The sequence below is a fragment of the Syngnathoides biaculeatus genome, chromosome 12, assembly GCF_019802595.1.
Source record: "Syngnathoides biaculeatus isolate LvHL_M chromosome 12, ASM1980259v1, whole genome shotgun sequence".
In the NCBI taxonomy this organism is placed as follows: Eukaryota; Metazoa; Chordata; class Actinopteri; order Syngnathiformes; family Syngnathidae; genus Syngnathoides; species Syngnathoides biaculeatus.
In genome coordinates, this window is record NC_084651.1 from 22,524,383 (window position 1) to 22,545,674 (window position 21,292).

At 39.7% G+C, this 21,292-nt stretch overlaps 1 protein-coding gene across 6 annotated transcripts in view; it reads right to left on the reverse strand.

Annotated features, from left to right (window-relative positions):
* LOC133510003 (cilia- and flagella-associated protein 46) overlaps window positions 1–21,292 on the reverse strand; it is a 100,571-nt gene that overhangs the window by 9,872 nt on the left and 69,407 nt on the right. For 5 of the 6 annotated variants that reach the window (XM_061837640.1, XM_061837641.1, XM_061837639.1 and 2 more), the window contains 15 exons: window positions 21,070–21,270; window positions 20,890–20,996; window positions 20,512–20,694; window positions 18,077–18,215; window positions 16,393–16,587; window positions 15,104–15,292; window positions 14,751–14,870; window positions 14,208–14,390; window positions 13,861–14,034; window positions 9,593–9,690; window positions 7,284–7,354; window positions 6,537–6,709; window positions 6,339–6,445; window positions 5,893–5,969; window positions 431–604 (listed from right to left, as the gene is read on the reverse strand). In XM_061837640.1, the coding sequence (XP_061693624.1) occupies window positions 431–604; window positions 5,893–5,969; window positions 6,339–6,445; window positions 6,537–6,709; window positions 7,284–7,354; window positions 9,593–9,690; window positions 13,861–14,034; window positions 14,208–14,390; window positions 14,751–14,870; window positions 15,104–15,292; window positions 16,393–16,587; window positions 18,077–18,215; window positions 20,512–20,694; window positions 20,890–20,996; window positions 21,070–21,270 (2,191 nt within the window). Of the gene's footprint in view, window positions 1–430; window positions 605–5,892; window positions 5,970–6,338; window positions 6,446–6,536; window positions 6,710–7,283; window positions 7,355–9,592; window positions 9,691–13,860; window positions 14,035–14,207; window positions 14,391–14,750; window positions 14,871–15,103; window positions 15,293–16,392; window positions 16,588–18,076; window positions 18,216–20,511; window positions 20,695–20,889; window positions 20,997–21,069; window positions 21,271–21,292 lie in introns of those variants that run through there. The other variant, XM_061837643.1, reaches the window with a different exon arrangement.

Sequence of the window (21,292 nt, forward strand, 5' to 3'; positions counted from 1 at the left end):
GAACCGTAAGCGGGTAAAGGCACTCTGTACAAGCTTAACACAATGTGGGTGGAACGTTGAACACTCTTATCTCTTACCTGTTCAAGACTTTACATCTTGCACATCTGTGACTATTTATAGTCTCTCTAAACAGAAATGTTTGTTGTTCATAGTAGTCACTTTATTGTTCTTTGTTCTGGATGTTGTACTAGGACAGCAGCAACTGCTGGAGAAAAATTCTGTGTGTAATTTTACACACTTGGCCAATAAAGCTGTTTCTAATCTTTTTTGTGTATTTTTACTCCCCCCTCAAATATGTGTTTTTGTTCTCAATTGAGTTGTGCAGGTTATAGATCACATTAGGTGAAATGTCTTGTTAAATAATTTATCGTAGTGTTGTTTTTTATTTGGCAATTGGAGAGGCATGTGTAAACATTTGAGTCTTTCATACCTTTTACTGGCTCTTCTCTTGGTATACGACTGCAGAGAAGCTGGAGGGAGAAATCTCGTGATACAGAGTTTAGTCTGCCTCCTTCAAGGACTGGCAATGCCTCCAAAGGCAGCTCCATCAAATTCCAGTCTGCCAGCAACACCACAAACTCCCCTGATTTTTCTGGTGTAGCTTCTAATGTACATGGACCCACAAAAACACACACACACAATTTTGTAATCATGGTGGCTTCAATGAAGAAACCAAACATCTATGTATCCTTTCAAATATAAGTTGTTAATACTATGAGTAATAGTATTGTAACAAACTTGTAAAGAATTCCAAACTACAGTATATTTAAAAAGAAACAAGATCCTAATGGTTCATTACCACGTTTTCCATCCATCCATCCATCCATCCATCCATCCATCCATCCATCCATCCATCTATCCATCCATTTTTCCATTAGCAATTATCCTCACAAGGGGTGTGGGAGTGCTGGTGACTATTCCAGATAACTCCGGGTGAAAGGCAGACTGCACCCCGGACTGGTCGCCATTCTTGAGTATGCTAATATTGCTAGTGTGAGTCAACGAACATTATATTAAATCTTAATCATCAGAAGAATCGGGAGATTCTCAAAGGGCCTGATTAACTAAGAGTCCATATGCACAAAAATCTGGTCTTAAATCATGTGTACCTATTATTGATGCATAAATCTGTGAAACATCAATATGTTCATACTTGAATTTGTAATAGACCTTACACCGATTTGATCTGATTGGTGTTGGTCGATAACCAGCATTTTAAGCTGCTTCTTTTTTTTTCGGCTTGTCCCGTTAGGGGTCGCCACAGCGTGTCAACCTTTTCCATCTAAGCCTATCTTTATCACCCACTGTCCTCATGTCCTCCCTCACAACATCCATCAACCTTTTCTTTGGTCTTTCTCTCGCTCTTTTTCCTGGCAGCTCCATCCTCACCACCGTTCTACCAATATAGTCACTCTCTCGACTCTGAACTTGTCCAAACCATCGAAGTCTGCTCTCTCTAACCTTGTCTCCAAAACACCCTACTTTGGCTGCCGCTCGAATGAGCTCATTTCTAATACTATCCAACCTGTTCACACCAAGCGAGAACCTCAGCATCTTCAGTTCAGCTACCTCCAGTTCTGCTTCCCGTTGTTTCTTCAGAGCCACCGTCTCTAATACGTACATCATGGCCGGCCTTATCACTGTTTTCTAAAGTTTGCATTCCAGCAGACACTTCTGTTACATAGAAGACCAGACACCTTTTGCCAACTGTTCCGTCCCACTTGTACCCGTTTCTTCACTTCCTTACCACACTCACCATTGCTCTGTATTGTTGACCCCAAGTATTTGAAGTCATCCACCCTCGCGATCTCTTTTCCCTGGAGCTTCACTCTTCCTCCTCCGTCACCCCTCTCATTCACGCACATATATTTCGTTTTACTTCCGCTAATCTTCATTCCTCTTCTTTCCAATGCGTAGCTCCATCTTTCTAATTGTTCCTCCGCTTGTTCCCTGCTTTCCCTGCAGATCACAATATCATCTGTGAAGATCATGGTCCAAGGGGATTCCAGTCTAACCTCGTCTGTCAGCCTATCCATTACCACAGCAAACAGGAAGGGGCTCAGTGCGGATCCCTGAAGCAGTCCCTCCTCCACCTTAAATTCTTCTGACACACCTACGGCACATCTCACTGTTGTTCTGCTGCCCCCATACGTGTCTTGTACTATTCTAACATACAGTATTTCTCCGCCACACAAGACTTCCACATGCAGTAGTACCACGGTTCCTCTCTTGGTACTCTGTCATCGGCTTCCTCTAGGTCTGCAAAAACTCAATGGAGCTCCTTCTGACCTTCTCTGTACTTTTCCACGAGCATCCTCAAAGCAAATAATGCATCTGTGGTACTCTTTTAGGCATGAAACCATACTGTTGCTCGCAGATACTTACTTTTGTCCTGAGTCTAGCCTCCACTTTCCCATAACTTCATTGTGTGGCTCATCAACTTCATCAACTATTCCTCTATAGTTTCCACAGTTCTGAACATCTCCTTTGTTCTTAAAAATGGGGACTAGCACACATTTTCTCCATTCTTCTGGCATCTTCTCTCCTGCTAGGATTCTATTGAATAAGTTGGTCAAAAACTCCACAGCCACCTCACCAAATTGTTTCCATACCTCCACTGGTATGTCATTGGGACCAACTATCTTTCCATTTATCAATCTGATCAGTTTCTTTCTGACTTCCTCCTTACTAATCATTGCCACGTCCTGGTCATTCACGCTTGCCTCTTCTACTCTACCTTCTCTCCCATTTTCTTCATTCATCAACTTCTCAAAGTATTTACCACACAACTGGCACTAGTCAACACATTTCCATCTCTATCCTTAATCACCTTTACTTGCTGCACATCCTTCTCATCTCTATCCCTCTGTCTGGTCAACCTGTAGAGATCCTTTTCTCCTTTTGTATCTAACCTGGTGTACATGTCATATGCTCTAGTTTAGCCTTCACCACCTTTACCTTTGCCCTACGATGCATCTCAATGTATTCGTTTCTCCTCTCCTCAGTCCTCTCTGTGTGCCACTTCTTCTTTGCTCATCTCTTTGCTTGGATGACTTCCTGTATTTTGGGGTTCCACCACCAAGTCTTCTTCTCCTCTTTCCTACCAGAAGACATTCCAAGTACTGCCTCTCTGAATACTTTGTCAGAAGTATTCCATTCTTCTGGGAGCTCTTCCTGTCCATCTAGAGCTTGTCTCACATCTTTCCGAAAGACCACGCAACATTCTTCCTTTCTCAACTTCCACCATCTGATTGAAAAAGAAGAAGACTGGCACCAATCAACACATTTCCATCTCTATCCTTCATCATCCTTACCTGCTGCACAACCTTGACATCTCTATCCCTCTGTCTGACCAACCTGTAGAGATCCTTTTCACCTTCTTTCGTGTCCAAACTGGTGTGCATGTCGCCATATGCCTCTTGTTTAGTCTTCGCCACCTCTCCCTTTGCCCTACGTGACATCTCAATCTATTCTTTTCGCATCTCCTCAGTCCTCTCAGTGTCCCACTTCTTCTTCTTTGATAATCTCTTTCCTTGTATGACTCCCTGTATTTTGGGGTTCCACCACCAAGTCTCCTTCTCCCCTTTCCTACCAGAAGACACACCAAGTACTCTCCTGCCTGTCTCTCTGATTACCTTGGCTGCAGTAGTCCAGTCTTCTGGGAGCTCCTCCTGTCCATCGAGAGCCTGTCTCAACTCTTTCCAAAAGGCCGCACAACATTCTTCCTTTCTCAGCTTCCACCACATGGTTCTCTGCTCTACCTTTGTCTTCTTAGTCTTCCCACCCGCTACCAGAGTCATCCTACACACCACCATCCTATGCTGTCGAGCTACACTCTCCCCACCACTACCTTACAGTCGGGAACCTCTTTCAGATTACATCGTCTGCACAAAATATATTCCACCTGCGTTTCTACCTCTGCTCTTGTAGGTCACTCTATTTTCCTGTCACTTCTGGGAATAAGTGTTCACCACTGCCAATTCCATCCTTTTGGCGTAGTCCACCACCATCTGCCCCTCAAAGTTCCTTTGCTGAATGCCGTACTTACCCATCACTTCTTCATCGCCCCTATTTCCTTCGCCAACGTATCCATTGAGATCTGCACCAATCACAACTCTCTCTCTCTGGGATGCTCAGGACTACTCTGTCTAGTTCCTTCCAGAATTTCTCTTTCAACTCGAGGTCACATCCTACCTGTGGGACATTGTCGCTAATCACATTATACGTAATACCCTCAATTTCAGATTTCATCTTCATCACTTGATCTGATACTCTTTTCACCTCCAAGACATTCTTAGCCAGCTCTTCTTTTAAAATAACCCCTACTCCATTTATTTTACCATCTACTCCATGATAAAATAATTTAAACCCTGCTCCTAAACTTCTAGCCTTAATCTCTTTCCACTTGCTCTCTTGGATGCACAATATAGCAACCTTTCTCCTAATCATCATGTCAAGTAACTCCTGAGCTTTTCCTGTCATGGTCCCAACATTCAAAGTCTCTACACACAGCTGTATGATCTGTGCATTCCTCTTTTTCTTCTGCCGACTAAGGTGCTTTCCTCCTCATTTTTGTCTTTGAACTACATTATCTGAACTTCTACCTACGCCTTGCAGATTAACAATTCCGGTGGTGGGCGTAGGAAGCCCGGGCCACGACCTAACCGTTATGGAATTCGTATGATGAACGCTCATATATCTTTGGCTATGTTTGGCACATAATTTTATGCTGATTGGCTTTAATGTCAGAATACACGATACAGTTTTTGATCAGCTTCACAAAAGTCATTTATGAGTTGCCATCCTGTACAGTATATTTGAATTCAAAATGTAGTTCATTTTTAACATTGTTGCATGCCTTTTGACATAGAACAGTACTATAAATATCTGACACCCAATAAAGTTACAGTATATAAAAAGAAAACGAGAAACGGCATATAACACGAGGATCACTCGACAAGACACATTTGGTCTTTCTTGATTGAACTATGTCCAGCTATTGCAATAAAATAAGGATCTGTGTGGATGAGTGGGCCAAAATCCCTCCTGCAGTGTGTTCAAACCTGGTGAACAACTACAGGAAATGTTTGACCTCGGAAATTGCAAACAAAGACTACTGTACCGAATATTATCACTGGTTTTCTCTGGTGTTCCAGTACTTATTTGCAACTGTATCACACAAATTAATCGTTAAAAATCATACATTGTGATTTCTGGATCTTTCTTTTTAGATTATTTCTCTCACAGTGGACATGCACCTACGAAGAAAATTTCAGACCCCTGCATGATTTCAAAGTGGGAGAACTTGCAATATAGCAGGGTGTTCAAATACTTATTTTCTTCACTGTATCTATTATGACATACAATGTATTGAAACTACATTTATAAAAAAAAAAAAAGATAACCGTTCCCAGGAATTTGCTGAGTTGAATAATTGACTTTAAAAACGTGAACTGGACACTCCTTTTTATTTTCCCCCTCGTTACTTGCCGGACTAAGTTATTCTTTGAAACTCCTACAGTAAAATGTTTTTCTGTCACCCTGCAAAATGTGATGTAAATTGATCATTTTGTGACATAACTGTTTTTTTTTAAAAGTGATTTACACGTGAACATTATTTCAACCCCACATTCAAATTGTTCAACAGTTTGAGTCCACAAAAAGGAACAAAAAAGTTCCTTCTTGTTGTTCATGTGTTCCCTTTTTGGAAATTCATTTCTCTTTTAAGATTAAGAATGTTATTAAAGTTTTGACGCTGTCTCTCGCAAGTTTAAACTTCCTGGCCTTTACTATGATGCACCAAACGGTTTCCCTTTTATAGGAAAATGGGGCACAGTGTAAGAAGACTGCAGCCTGGCGGGTGCAAAGATTAGGATACATCATTCACTGTACCTTCCCCGGTAGATACTTTCTTTTCTTCAATTTTGGTTTGGAGCTCTTGAGAAACTGGTTGAGATGACTGTTGAGAACTGTTAGAAAAGGATAAAATGGCACAAAACCACAAAAAGTACTGTACTTTCACAATCTTATGAGAACTATCACAAAGTTAATCACTGTACTACTACACACTACACCATGATGCAGTATACCAAGGAAACATGTTGAAATAAGTAACGTCCAGCATTCATCATTTTCTGTACTGCTGATTACTCACGAGGGTCGTGGAGGTGCTGGAGACTACTCCAGCTGACTATGGGCGAGAGGCAGGGTGTACCTTGAACTGGTTGGCACCCAATCGTAGCACACATATCAACAAACAACCATTTGCACTCACATTTACACCTGTGGGGATCAAGGGTAGTACAGTTACCCTGTAATAACCTGTTGATATACTATACCTCAAGAAAGTGAAGTCAAACTGAGAAATGAGTGGATCCAGGTATTCCTCCATTTGGTGAACAATTTCTCTGAAGTGAAGTGTTAAAGGATTTTCTTCTTCATTTTTCTGCTCGGTAAGTAAAAGAACAGTTTTTTTTAATTATACCTGCAAATGCATGTGTAAAATAATATTAAAGTAAAGGAGGAGGAGGACATACAGGATGAGAACTGTTGTCCTCTTCAGGGGTTTTTTGTCTTCCCTCATTTAAACACGCCTCCTTCAGGAGTGCATGTCTCATCTTTTGGTCAAAGGCCCGTGTCTGCTCTCTAAGTGCAAGTAGAGCCCTTGGGCAGACAGAAACCTTAGCCACTTTAGAGCATGTCAGTGAACCTAGAACAAATAAATTAATGCTCAGTCAGAAATGTATGCCCGTACACACATATGCAGTACAGGAATTGTAATTGGTCCCAGTGAGCACCTTCACAACCTCGTGCCAGTGTTTTCCTCCAATCCCTGTTTTTGTTTGTCTCATTCTTTATTCCTCACTAGTTTTTGTTTCATAAACTGGTCCTATTGTTAAGAAATTACAATAAGATTATACATTCCTATACTTTTCTGACTGCTGTTTTCACACTTGTCCAAGAAAAGCTAAGTGATGGAAGTATAACAGATATAATGGCCTATTAGCTAGTCATGAGTAGTGGGGGATAAAAGGTAACACGGGATACATGATACACATCTTTTTTTAGTTGAACTTTTAATGTCTTTTCAAATACCAAGTAGCTCTCCATCGAAATAACTAAAACTAGTTTAAATGCAAGACATTGTTACATTTCATTGTGTGTTACAACATATTCCAAAGAGTATTCAATTAGATAGTTGGTGTTGGTGTTTAAATGTTTTAAAACTTTTTATGAACATGTAGGAGTGGCCATAAAATTTTCTTCACTTCAACGATACGAACCTTCTGATGTCTTGGCTTTCTGATTTTCTTGCGATTCAGCCACCTTGCAGAGTGCTCCATAGAGTTCTGATCTAAAACACAACACACACAGAGGGATGTTATGTAAAAGTGATGCCGAGTGTTTTTTTTATAGTATTGCTTCTTCCACCACAATTTGTTATTTAAACATTTTAACAAGGGATTTAACCATACATTATTTAAGCTCTTTGAATACAGCCACATTTTTCCATGATGAAATAGAAAAACAGAATGAAAAAATAGATAATACGCAAAACAGGTTAATTTAACAGGAGCAATGTGATTTATTAATCCTGGTGGCCTCTTTAAATACTATGTCTGCAAGGGAGGTGCCAACTGGCATGCACAGTTGTGCCGGCAATGTGCGGGAAAAATTAGACGCCGCAGGGATAACCTTTTTATTTGTTGAAACATTATAAAAATATAAGAAATGGAAAATATTGCAACATATCTTCTATTTAGCAGTGGAACCTCTTCAAGAGCTTCGACTTGATTTAAGCGCTGACTTGGCAGCTGTCACAAAAAGACGTCATGTGAAAAAGCCGACAAAATTCTTTTCAATTTTGTATTGCCTTGGGCTTGGGTCATTTCAGCTAATTTTGCCAAATGGTGCTGACTTCTACCTCAGCAGTTTTTAGGTGTCCATTCTATTTTCAGTTATAAATGCAATGGGGAGACACAGTACTTCCAATTCACTAGCACTCACTTAAATCAAACTAAACAGGGCTTTTTTTTCGGTTGCTGAGGAAGCCCCAATTTATTGGACTAAAACATTCCTTTTCTGAAAACTTTTGTCTTTCACTATCACTTTAAATTGCAACATTTCAAACTTTATTCTGAAGCTCGCAGTAGTCTGCTGAATTTTCGAATATGAAAAACATCAGCGTTACCTGGCGCGCAAAATCGTCTTTCATGAATGGCCTTTCCACCTGTTGCCAACAGTGTCCGCAATGTGTTGAGAGTGAGTGACGAATTTAGGAATTTATCATCTGCTATTTGGGATCCAAATGAAATATTGCAATCAAGTTACACAATGTAGGACACAGCATGGCCACTAACATCACAGGAAATCTGTGAGTGTGCAATTTATTGCTAGCTATTTTGAATTTTAGTAAATTAGGCACTTTGTAATTTATTAGCCTCAATTCTCCAAATAAAATATAGGCAGTTTTAGCTTTCAGAAATGCCTAGGCTATGCTGAAAAAAGATTGTACCGTACTAATATTAATAATTATAATAATTAATAATAATACTGTAAGGACAGAATATGCAAAGGTAGTCTAGTATGTGCTAGTGTTAGAATAATTTACAGATGTGCAGTTGAAGCCAGAGACTTACATAAAATGTGCAAAAACACATTTCATTTTTTGTCTCACTGTCTGAAGTCAAATCAGACTAAACCCTTCCTGTTTCAGGTCAGTCATGATCACCAAAATTATTTAATTTTGTCAAATGCCACAATAATAACAGAGAGAATTTCTTAGAGAAGTTCATGTAATTTTCTTTGAGGTCAAAAGTTTACATATGTTTCCATTTCCAGTATCGGGTAGCATTTCCTTTGAACTGCATGACTTGGGGCACACGTTTTGGGTAACCTTACACAAGCTTCTGACAGTGCTTTGCTGGACTCCTGCCCATTTCTCCTTACAGAACTGGTGTAACTGAGTCAGGCGTGTCAGCTGCCTTGCTTCCACAAGTCTTTTCAGATCTGCCCAGAGATTTTGGATGGGGCAGTATGATGAAGCAACTGGTTAGATTGTTTGCCTCACAGCTCTGAGGACCAGGGTTCAATCCCGGTCCCGCCTGTGTGGAGTTGGGATGTTCTCCCCGTGCCTGCATGGGTTTTCTCCGGGCACTCTGATTTCCTCCCATAAACCCAAAAACATCCATTGATATAAGAATCAACATTTCTCCAAGGTGTGATTGTGAGTGCAATTATTGTTTGTCTCTATGTGCCCTGCGATTGGCTCGCAACCAGTTCAAGGTGTAGCCCACCTCCTGCCCAATGATAGCTGGGATAGTCTAAGCACTCCTGCGACCCTTGTGAGGATAAGTGGCTCAGGAAATGGATGGATGGATTTTCGATGGGATTCACATCAGGGCTTTTTGATGGTCCCTCCAAGACATCAACTATGTTATCCTCAAGCCACTTTTTAACCATTTTGGCAGTATGTTTAGGGTCATAGGAGAGGTTTAGTCTGATTTGACTTCAGACAGTGAGGCAAAAAAAAAATGAAATGTGTGTCCTTGTGCAGTGTATGTAAACTTCTGACTTCAACTATAGAAATTACCCATCCTTAGAATGCTGAAGTAAAATAATCTTCAGGTCAGATGAAAGTTCTGCAAGAAGGTTTAGGTGTTCGGGGTTGATGGTCAATTGGGAAAAGGCCTGCGAAAAGAGATTAGATTTTTTTCACAGTTGTAATCACAACATAGGGTTGGCTTTAATTTATATCAGTTTTTGTCTGTAATAAATTGTTCATAGAAAGAAAATAGTAGTTTTCAGTTTCATATCAGGAATCCGGAAGACTCATATCAAAAAAGTTGATATACAGGTCAACACACCTACACCTACACCAAAAAAAAACCTGACCTATAACATACACAACTTCCATTTAAAATATATGCTTGCGAGAGGCGAAGTGAAAATTCCAAACGGAGAAAATGTGGTTCAGCACACACTTGCCAATTAAAGTGGTTCTGATTAACCCAAAGGAACTTCAGCTGTTTTAGTAGGCTTTTCCTGAAATTAGTGTAGTCACACCTTACAGCAAAAGCCAATTTCTGTGAAAAGCTTCCACAGCATCAGTGGAATCTCATTTCAGTCAGCAGAGGGGAACAAACATATTTCCAAGGCCTTAACTATACCATTAAGCACAGTGAAAAATGTAATTATGAAGGGAAGAAAATGTCACAACTGCCAGAACTCGACATCTCTGCAATACTGAAAAAAGACAAGAAATAAACTGGTGATAGAGGAAGCCAGAACGCCGACAACACTGAAGGAAGTACAGAATCTTAAGGCAAGTTCTCACTGTGTTGTGCAGGTGACAACAATCTCCTGTATTCTTCATATACAGTGCCCTGTGAAAGTATTCGGCCCCCCCTGAGCTTCTCAACATTTCGCCACATTTCTGGCTTCAAAAATAAAGATATAAAATGTTTTTTTTTTGTCAAGAATCAACAACAAGTGAGACACAATCATGAAGTGGAATGAAATTTATTGGATATTTTCTACTTTCTTAACAAATAAACTGAAAAGTGGGGCATACAATATTATAAGGCCCCTTTACTTTCAGTGCAGAAAACTCACACCAAGAAGTTCAGTGAGGATCTCTGAATGAGCCCATTTTGACTGATGACGATAAATAGAACCCACATGTGTGTATCAAGTCTCCGTATAAATGCACCTGCTCTGTGATAATCTTAAGAGTTCTTTTTCAAGTGCAGAGAGCATCATGAAGACCAAGGAACACACCAGGCAGGTCTGAGATACTGTTGTGCAGAAGTTTAAAGTCGGATTTGGATACAAAACGATTTCCCAAGCTTTAAATATCTCGAGGAGCACTGTGCAAGGAATCATATTGAAATGGAAGGAGTATCAGACCACTGCAAAGCTACAAAGACTCGGCCGTCTAAACTTTAACCTCGACCAAGGAGAAGACTGATCAGCGATGCAGCCAATAGGGTCATAATCACTCTGGATGAACTGCAGAGATCCACAGCTGAGGTGGGAGAGTCTGTTTATAGGACAACAATCAGCCGTACAATGCACAAATGTGGCCTTTATGGAACACTGGCAAGAAGAAAATCATTTCTCAAAGATATCCATAAAAGGTCTCGTTTAAAGTTTGGCAAAAGCCACCTGGGAGACACACCAAACATGTGGAAGAAGGTGCTCTGGTCAAATAAAACCTAAATTGAACTTTTTGGTCACAATGCAAAATGATATGTTTGGCGTAAAAGCAACACAGCTCATCACCCTGAACACACCATCCCCACTGTCAAACATGGTGGTGGCATCCTCATGGTTTAGGCCTGCTTTTGTTCAGCAGGGACAGGGAAGATGGTTAAAATTCATGGGAAGATGAATGGAGCCAAATACAGGACCATTCTGGAAGAAAACCTGTTGCAGTCTGCAAAAGAGCTGAGACTGGGACGAAGATTTATCTTTCAACAGGACAATGATCCAAAACATCAAGCCAAATCTACAATGGAATGGTTCACAAATAAACTTATCCAGGTGTTAGAATGGCCAAGCCAAAGTCCAGACCTGAATCCAATCGAGAATATATGGGCATAGTTGAAGACTGCTATTCTCAAATGCTCTTCATCCAACCTCACTGAGCTTGCAAGGAAGAATGGGTAAGAATTTCTGTCTCTCATTGTGCAAAACTGATAGAGACATACCCCAAGTGACTTTCAGCAGTAATTGCATAAAAAGGTGGCGCTACAAAGTATTAATGCAAGGGGGCCGAATAATATTGCATGCCCCACTTTTCGGGTTTTTAGCCAATAAATTTCATTCCACTTCACGATTGTGTCTCATTTGTTTTTAATTCTTCCCCAAAAAATGCTATTTTTTATCTATGTTTGAAGCCTGAAATGTGGCGAAAGGATGAAAAGTTCAAGGGGGCTGAATACTTTTACAAGGCACTGTATCTAGGCTAAGAGGTACAGTAGCAGGATGGAAGCTTTGGCTCACAATGGAAAACCACGCCCAGCTACATTTCCCAAAAAACATTTCTCTAACGCATGTGGGGAGAAGTGTTTCAGTCCATTTGAATCAAACTTAACTTTTTGGTCACAATTCCAAAAGGTATTTTTGGCACAAACACAAACCCTACGTCGAAGCTTGGTGGCGGCTGCATAATGGTTTTTGGGCTGCTTTTCTTTTGCTGGAACTTGGGCCTTTAGGCTTCTTTATTCTCACGGGAGGAGCGATCCCCCTTACGTTACTGCAGCTACCCCGTGCACAGTTTGCCCTTGTACTCGAACACAACCCTCAAGCGCAGTTTTGAAAATGTACAGCAGTTCTCCTCCAGGTTGGGGGTGTACCTAGAGCTGGTATTGGCTAGGACACCACGAGGTGCAGTTTCCTCTGCATTTTTTTACCATTTCCGGTCGACGTTTTTACTTTCCTTTCCGTAATATGGAACAAAGCAACAACAATTGCGACCATGGAACAAAGTCTGCTTGAACAAATTTACCTAGATGACCAGATGATACATTTAATCAAGTGGCAAAATCGATCAAGAAGAAGGCAACGTAGGTGGTATGTGGAACCAAGGGGAATTGGGAGTACGTCATCACCCCATGTGACTAAAATGGGCCAATTAGAAGAGATGATGTCCACGAGACTCTATGCACGGCAACAATTTTTGTCAAGTCCGTGTGATGCAAAGAGGCTGCATATGGGCCGCATGGGCCAATGGTTAGCGAGTGCGGGAGTATAAAGAGGCCTTTCGTCAACATGGAGGCAGTTATGAAGGGTTCCAAATACCACTCAGTGTTAGTATAAAACCCTTGGGTCTTCATCTGGAATGCAAAACAGAAAACGAAAAACAAATACAGTGGTACCTTGACTTATGAACATCTAAAGTCATGAAAAATTCAGGTATATGATCTCTAGTTACGAAAGAAATTCAGGATATAAAAGGAAAAAATTGGCGACGGATTCTCAAAATTCCACCGAAAGTAAACATCCTGTAGCTTGGTTTGTATGGCGTGATAGAACTGGTCTCCCATTGGCTATCGCCGTAGCATCTTCCTGGGATTCCATTGGTTGGGAGGGACATCAATCTTTACTCATGATGCTTTTTGATTCCCTTGGACACTCAACTGTCACTGAATCACACGAGCACTGTCACACGCTGTCATACATTGAAAAAGTACAACTTTTTCGCTTGTGTTTTTTGCAAGTTGATTAAACTTTCTTCACCATGGCCCCCAAAAAACTTTAGCGGGATGAAGTTCTTACGTATGTTTTCTCTCGGCTGTCAAACTTTGCCACCTCCTGCCTTTTCCTTGTCACTCACCCTTCTCTTCACATAGTCGCCCAAGGTCAAAGATGAATGAACATAGATTTTTCATTATTCTTTACATCATGTACTTTGAATGCTTACTTTTAGCGGCGGGGTGAGGAGAGCTCAGAGGGCTTGGAACAAATTACACTATTTATATGTAAAATGCGCTAATACTTACGAAATGACTTCCAGAACAGATTCATTTCAAAAGTAGAGGTAGCACTGTGAATAAAACATTTTAAGGAAAATCCTTCTAGAACATTATATTAGGTTAATCAGAAGAATTTTAAATGGTAGGTGTGGTCTGACCCGCATTAAAAGTCAGTTTGACTATAGTAATTTTGTACAATTTGGGGGCAAAAACATTTCAGATAATATATTTGTGTAACTCTGCCTCCTGAAATAATTTGATAAATCTGAAGCAGAGATGATACTATCCATAATTTCAAGTCCAACCTCCAGGGAATTTAGCAACTTAGTATGACAGAAACCATTAATCATGAGTAGTGGGTGTGGTGCTGGTGACCAGTTACCTTGGAAATGCTGTTCAGGGTGTGTCTTACTCCTTCCAGCATTTTAGTGGGCCTACCATCTTGAGAAGCACAGAGTTTTCTGTAGAGGCTGAGTAGAGCGGAGAGCTGGGACACACTGGTGTCGTCACAGGCCAAACTTAAAATATCAGCCATGACATCAACAGTACAAGCACTCTAGGGATAAAAAGAAATAATGGCTACAGGGTCTCACTGGATTAAGTCAAAAGCAGAGCAAGTAATGGCATTCTTCAAGGGCAAAGATAAATTTGGTACATTTTTAAATGATTTTGTTGTAAAGAGACAATATTTTACTGTATGCTTATATGTTTAGATGCACAGAAACGTACCTGAAACAAGCAGAGATACTGACAAGCCAATTCATGATCTGACTGCCCTAGACACTCCAGCATATTGAGAGAGGCGTCGCTCAGAATAGAGACTGACAAACTGTGCTGAAGACACAAGCTAACAGTTTCAGACAGTACGTTGATGGCTTGGGCCAAAAGCTGCTCAACCCTACGCTTTTTTGGCTGCATGGCAAAGAGACATAATGGTTACACTTAAGAACTCGTTCCAAGCAGCTAATGAAATGCAAGTATCATGATATAGTTTTGATTGGTCCAAATATGACACAAAAATATAAATACACGATAAACAATTGCAGGGAGGACTAAATGACCTGAATGAATGAGAATACTCAGAGACAATGTTATACAAATAAAAGATAGTCCCCGTTATTTGTAGGTGTGCGGGAGATAGCTCAGCTCATAATTTCAGTATGACAATTACAGTGGGGTCCAGAAAATGACATATAGGGGTTTGGTCTGTGAGGTTAAAATCAGTAAAATCCCAGTCAGAAGTGACAAAGTCACATGTAAGGCAGTATGTACCTGTGGCTCAATGTTTTTGGAAGATGTCATCTTGGAGTCTTTACTATTTAAAACACTTTCCTTCTCTTTACTAGAATTTTCTTCTGTAGATGTGGCATTTGGGTCATCTGGCCCTGCCTTCTGTGGAGAACGGTTTCAAGATCATAGGTTTACTGTAAACTCCAGCATAGTTAAAATTTAAGATTATATCTTCCAAGACGTAAACAACATAGGTTGAGTTATCTTTCACTTTGTAATCAACATTACAGCGCTTTTTACGGGTCGGTGTGAAATTACAAAACATAAAAGCAACATACTATTAAGGGATTGCTTCTTTTTTTTTTTTAAGTAAATTTCAATTATGTGTTTTGTACCTTCATGTCTCTGTTCCAGAGAGAAAACATATAAACAGGATCCTCCTGGACAGCCAGCAGTCTCAGGGTCTTTCCCATCAAACTCAGACAATGTGCTCTCATCTCCATGTCGTCTAGAGAACAAGAGTTCACTGCAGCCAGCTGGCATAACGCCATCTGGCCCGATGTGCTGCCCACATTCATCCACTCCTGTACACAAGAATATTAAGTTGGATGTAATTATTCGTTATCATGTGAAAATCCTTTTCTTTGAGAGAGCCTGGATTAACAGAAAGACTGGTTGGTAAGAATTAATGGTAAAAAAACAGTAAAAAGAAATATCAGGCAGTTGTTTTGATGTGAGTTTGTTTACAGCGGTTATGGTTGTGAATGTTATCCACTATGAAGGTAAAGGGTGATATTGTTGGAGGAGGAGGGAGCAGAAACCTTAATTACAGAAAATGAGTGCTATACTTAACTCCAATGTGCTCGGACTATAACACCTCTCTGCAATTATACAATTCATTAAGTTTATTGAAACAATGCTTCAAGTTGCAACTTGTTTCCACTCATATCCTTCATTGCCGCTCTCAAGCTTCTTTGCATTCTTAATCTTCAAGCTATTCATATGGAAGGAGCAATTTACCATTCAAAGTGCTTGTCAAGGCAACTTTACTTTTTAAATGTGATTAATAATATGGCATTTCAGAAAATAAAAATGCATTGCTGCTTAGAGGTCAGGTGTTTGAATCTCTCCCCAGGACCACCTTTTTTGTATTGTGGATAAGTAACATTTTTGCCAATTGGGAGTTGCCTAAAATAACTCAAAAGTTATTTAATTCCTACTTATTTACTTTTGAAATCAATAATCAGTACGGTAACAGTTACTTTTATCCTCAAGTAATCAGTAAAAGAATGGAAGTACTTTTACAAGGTCACACATTTTCTGTCAGCCAACCAGTTGAAGGGTGTACTTGACCTCATGCCCAAAGTTAACTGTGATAGGCTCTAGCCCACCCACGACCCGAGAGAGAATATGCGGTGCAAAGAATTCACAGCATGTTGTTTGTAGAATTTTAAGAAAAAGGAAACCATAATAAAAGGAGAAAAAGCCTGCCAGATGTGCTGTGACTTACACAACAGTCCTACTACATTCCATGTTGTTGTATCTCCATGTCTTTACAGAGTTAGATGTAATCATCAAATGTTTGTAATCTTTTTGTGAAGTGTTTTCCTACTGTTGAAATGCAAAAGTGACCATTCTAATTTCCAACTGTAAAATGTGTTAACATAGTTTGTGGAGGCTCTACCTGTTCAATGGAGTTGGTTTCAGGAATGCTGCGCATGAAATCCTCAATCGCTATCTCAGCTATCGTTTTGTCTTTGGCCAGGGCTCGATTTACTATTTCTTCACAGTGCTCCTCCAGTATTGCCAAGCAAACGTCTGCCAGGGTGAGACGCAGGCGCAGTAGTGCCCACTTGGGTGACAATATTACACCACAACTCTGCCAAAAACAGAAACACACACCGCCAAGTTGATGCAAGGTGATTGAATCATAAATTGAAGATACACACTTTCTGTACTGTTTTCCATAATTTTAATAGTTCAAACCTGTAAAATTAAATCATTGTGCATACATATACACACAGTCGTGACATATACCTGCGTAATCACATGGAATGAAAAAGTGAAATAATTTAATGGGGAAAAAAAAAACACAAAAAAAGGCAAGGCTGTGCCCAGCTCTAATTTAGTATACTATATATTTAATATATATTGCAACACAGATTCTATTCAGTACCCCGAATATACTGGTTTGAAAGTCTGCTAAGCATTGACTTAGTATATGGCAAAGGTGTGTGGCAAACAAACTTGAGTTATTGACAGAAGCGACACCAGCCTCAACTGTGAATGTTTTTAAATCCTGGTTAAAAAATATTTTTTCTGTTTATAAATACAATTTCTTGCACTGTATGCTGTTTCTATTGTACTTTTATGGTTTTTTTTTTTGGAATGTTTTAGATGTTTATGTGGAGGTTTTTTTTGTTTTCAAATGCTTTTAATCATGTAAAGCACATTGAGTTACCTTGTGTATGAAATGTGCAATATAAATAATTTGTCTTTGCTTTACTATTTTTTTCTGATTGTATAATAGTGTGTGTGTGTGTGTGAGAGAGAGAGAGAGAGAGAGAGGTAAAGAGAGAAGACAGAGAGGTAGAGAGAGAGAGCGAAAGAGAGAGAGAGAGAGAGAGAGAGAGAGAGAGAGAGAGAGAGAGAGAGAGAGAGAGAGAGAGAGATCAACCACATTAAAAAAATGTGTGTATTTGATAAAGCCACTATAAGTTATTAAATATTCCTGGTCTGAAAGTATAAAGGTTTGACACAGTACTGTGCTAACGTCAATCGTGACTGCAGCCACTTAAAGATGGATGCCAGGAATGACAAGGGCAGTAGCACCATCTGCTGAGCATAAATTATCATTGTTTTTCACAGCTGAGTCCCTACTGATATATTTAATCAAAAACCCAATTGTGCTTGGGCCTCAAGCAGGTGTCAGTGTTTTTTTTACTGATTGTCCTATAAATCAAAGATTCAGCCAGTGTTGGGCTGAAACCATCCCTTGGTTTCAAGCCCTCATACATCCTCGTACATCTTGTATAGTTGACAAGTTACAGTCACAAAATCTTAAAATATTAATTCCAGAACATTACTAAGGCAGTGGTTTATAACATAAAAGGAAACTAATTATTATTTAGCTCTAAAACAATCTTACCCTTACATAAAAACAAGGAGTTCAATATTGGATTGACTGATTCCTGCAAATTTTTATTGTTAAATTACAGCCCCTCTCCATTATATTTCCACTCTCATTTCAACAAAAAGTCAAAGTCTTGGTTTTTGTAATATTGTAGCAAAAAAAAATAAATAACCACATTAGATGTTTACATGCTCCTCAAGACAATATTTGTGTGAAATTGGTGCGGTTTACTTACCGCATCTTCTAGGTGGAGCAGGTTTTCTGCATTCAAAACCACATGTTCTTGCTCTGAGATTGCTGACTGCATATGGGAGAGTCCATCAAGCAGAAAGCGCTGCTTCTCCTTTTTGTCTGTAGCTTTGTTAGCCAGAAATCTTCAGAGGGTTGATCATAGTTTTAAAGGAGAACTCAGTGTGAGAACATGTATGAGGGACATTTTTAGCAAAATACTAACACAAAACTAATTGAAACTAACCATGGCCTTTCAAGTATTTTTCAAGGTTTAAGTGTCAAAGCTCATTAACTTGAGTGCACATATTAACTTTGAATATTGTGTACTATGAATGCAGTCAAAAGAATATTTTACTATCATACAGTAACTTGGACCCCTCCTTGAGACGTCAACTTATCATGGTGGAAGGGTTTGTGTGTCGCAATGATCCTAGGAGCTAAGTTGTCTTGTCGCTTCACATCCATGTTTGGGTCACTCACGCGAAAAAGGTCATAGGTGAGGGAGCAAACAAAGTACGACTCCGCAGTCAAGTGTGTCTGTTGCCAACCAGGTGAGGAGTACAAAGACAGGTGTCAAACACAATGGTGGGAATCTCATGGTCTAGGACTGCATGAGTGCTGTTCATTGAGCACAGTTCATTGAGTCAACCATGAATGACATCATGTATTGAAATACCACAAGCCAGAGGATGATGCCCTCCCTTCAGAAACTCTGCCGGAGCCATAATGATAACGTCCCCAAACACAGCTGTAAGATGACCACTGCCTTGCTATACAAGCTAAGGGCAAAAATGATGGGAGTGGCCAACCTTATCTCCAGACCTAAAACATTTTTAGCATCTTTGGGGAAAGCGAAAACAGAAAGTGGAGGTGCACGAGGTTCTCCTCTCCTTTCCGCTCTTTCAAAGTTAGGAAAATTCGCTGTGCCTTTTCCCTTAATGAACGTGAGGCTGATATTAAACCTACGTTGATTCGGATCCTCGATCCATAACATAAGTTTTCCATCTCAGCAACAATCGAAGAATGTTGCTTTGTTTTTATTTTCTTCACAAAAAAAGTTGCTTTGTGTTCACTGTATCCCTCATTGGGCTGTAACCCTTCACGTGCGTTAAAATATGGGCTTTGTCCTGAATAATAATCGCCACAGTCCACTGACTGAAACCCTTGGGCTTCTTTATGTTCGTTATGTCCGTTGGTGTTAATCCTTTGTCCTTTTTTTTTTTTTTAATGATGTTAAGCTTCGTTTCCAGGGTCATTGCTTTTCTTTCGGTTGGACCAGCATTGCTAAAAAAAAAAAAAAAAAAAAATCAGCTTTCTTCTTTTGGGCCATAATGTGTAAAAAGGTGGGTGAAAATGGCAAATAAACTCCCAGCGCAGAAGCACAGATAACCAATATGCATGAGCAAAGCAGAAACAAGATGGTGCCGGAGCGATTATGGCAGATAAGACGAGTGTCGTAAAGTCGAAACGTTTTAGGTCAAGACCGTCTTAAACTGAAAACTCTGTTTTAATATTTGTCAACTAAAAGGTTTTGATTTGAGAAAATTTTGCATAAAGTCCTTAAGATCCTTTTGGAGGACAACCAAATAATTTAATCACCTCAACACTTCTTACATATGTTAAATTAGTTAATTTAATTGATAAAAATATTATCCATCCATTTTCTGGGTCACTTATCCTCACAAGGGTCACGGGAGAAGAGAATATTAATTTACAATTAATATAGTTTCCCATTTCAATCACTTTGGCTGACACTGACAGCAGTGGTACTGGTACTGACAAGAGCATCATTATACATTAAATTTTTTAAAGGCAATTTAATTTAATATTCTACTGTGATGGAAGGTTTTGCTTTTTATAATTCAATAATAAAATACAGATTTATTCTTCCTATCAATTCATCATAACATTTACACCTGTCTTACAGGAAATAATTATATTTTTGGTTATCCATTGTTGTGTTGCTCATACTACAGAATGATGTCTTTGTTGTGTTGAGTGAATAATGCTGAAGATAAACCTCCTCACAAAAATTTGCAACCAAAATCGCAGTGGCAATATTTGTTTGAAAGAAACAAAACCAACAACAACAACAAAACCCTTGATGACTTGGTAATTTTAATTGGGCCAACATTGTTAAAGCTTATCAGCTTTGTTCCCAGTGACAAGGACAAGCAAAGTGTTGCTCAAGGTTTAGCCACTGGTACTGGTATATGGTTAAGCCGTGTTTGTGGTTTCATGACCCAATGCCAACACTGAAAGCAATAAACAGGTGCCATCTCTGGGGTGTGCCGCTATGCTCCACATTGTTGCTGCACAAGATGATTATTCACAGGACTAATAAAAAGAATATTCTATTCAACTGTGTTCAGATGATGTTGTCTGTATTAATCGAGGGGTGACTATGACTAAAATCTAAATCTGGAGTAATTGACCCACCTCAGACCATATGTGCACTCTTCATGGCTCTTTGCAGCATGGGCTCTGTAGTTGAGTTGAGTGAAAACTCTTGCACACCGCCCCAGTGTATCACATGCAGCCTTCAGCATCTGGAGTTCTGTAGTAAAAAGTGCAACTCCGGGTTCACTGCCAGAAATGGCACATATACACTCAATGGCACCCCTGGAACACAGCGCAAATTACATTATTTGACTCAATAGCTGAGCAAAAATGTTTCAAATATCGTCACACGCTGCAGGCAAAGCCAACAAGGACAAAGCTCCTTAAAGACTTGACATTTATTAATAGTTTTAGACTCTTCCTTTAATATTTGGAAAACACCTCAAATATTTTGGCTTGCTGAATGTGTGGAATTACCTCATTTCTAAAGATGCAATTAAAAATGTGATCTCTGAGACTCGGTTGATCCGCTGCTGTAGAACTACCGTCAAAGCCTCACAACCTTGCTTGATAATTTGATCAATCTGTTATAAAGAATACATATTTACAGATTTTTTTTGGGGGGAAGGGGTTCTAATTATGTAGGGTCTTCTTCACCTTGTCTTGTAGATCCTGGAGTCCCTGGCCTACCACAGCAGCAACCTTTGTGATGGTAAACTTGTACCAAAAGTCCTCGTCCCCACCCTGGGCTTGAGCCTTGTCCAGAAGATACAAAGCCTGTGTGTGGTTTTGTTCGTCACAAGCTAGAGTAGCCATACTGAGCAAGATTCTTGATATTAGAGTCTGGTCTTCAAACTCCTAATGTGATTAAACAAAGGTA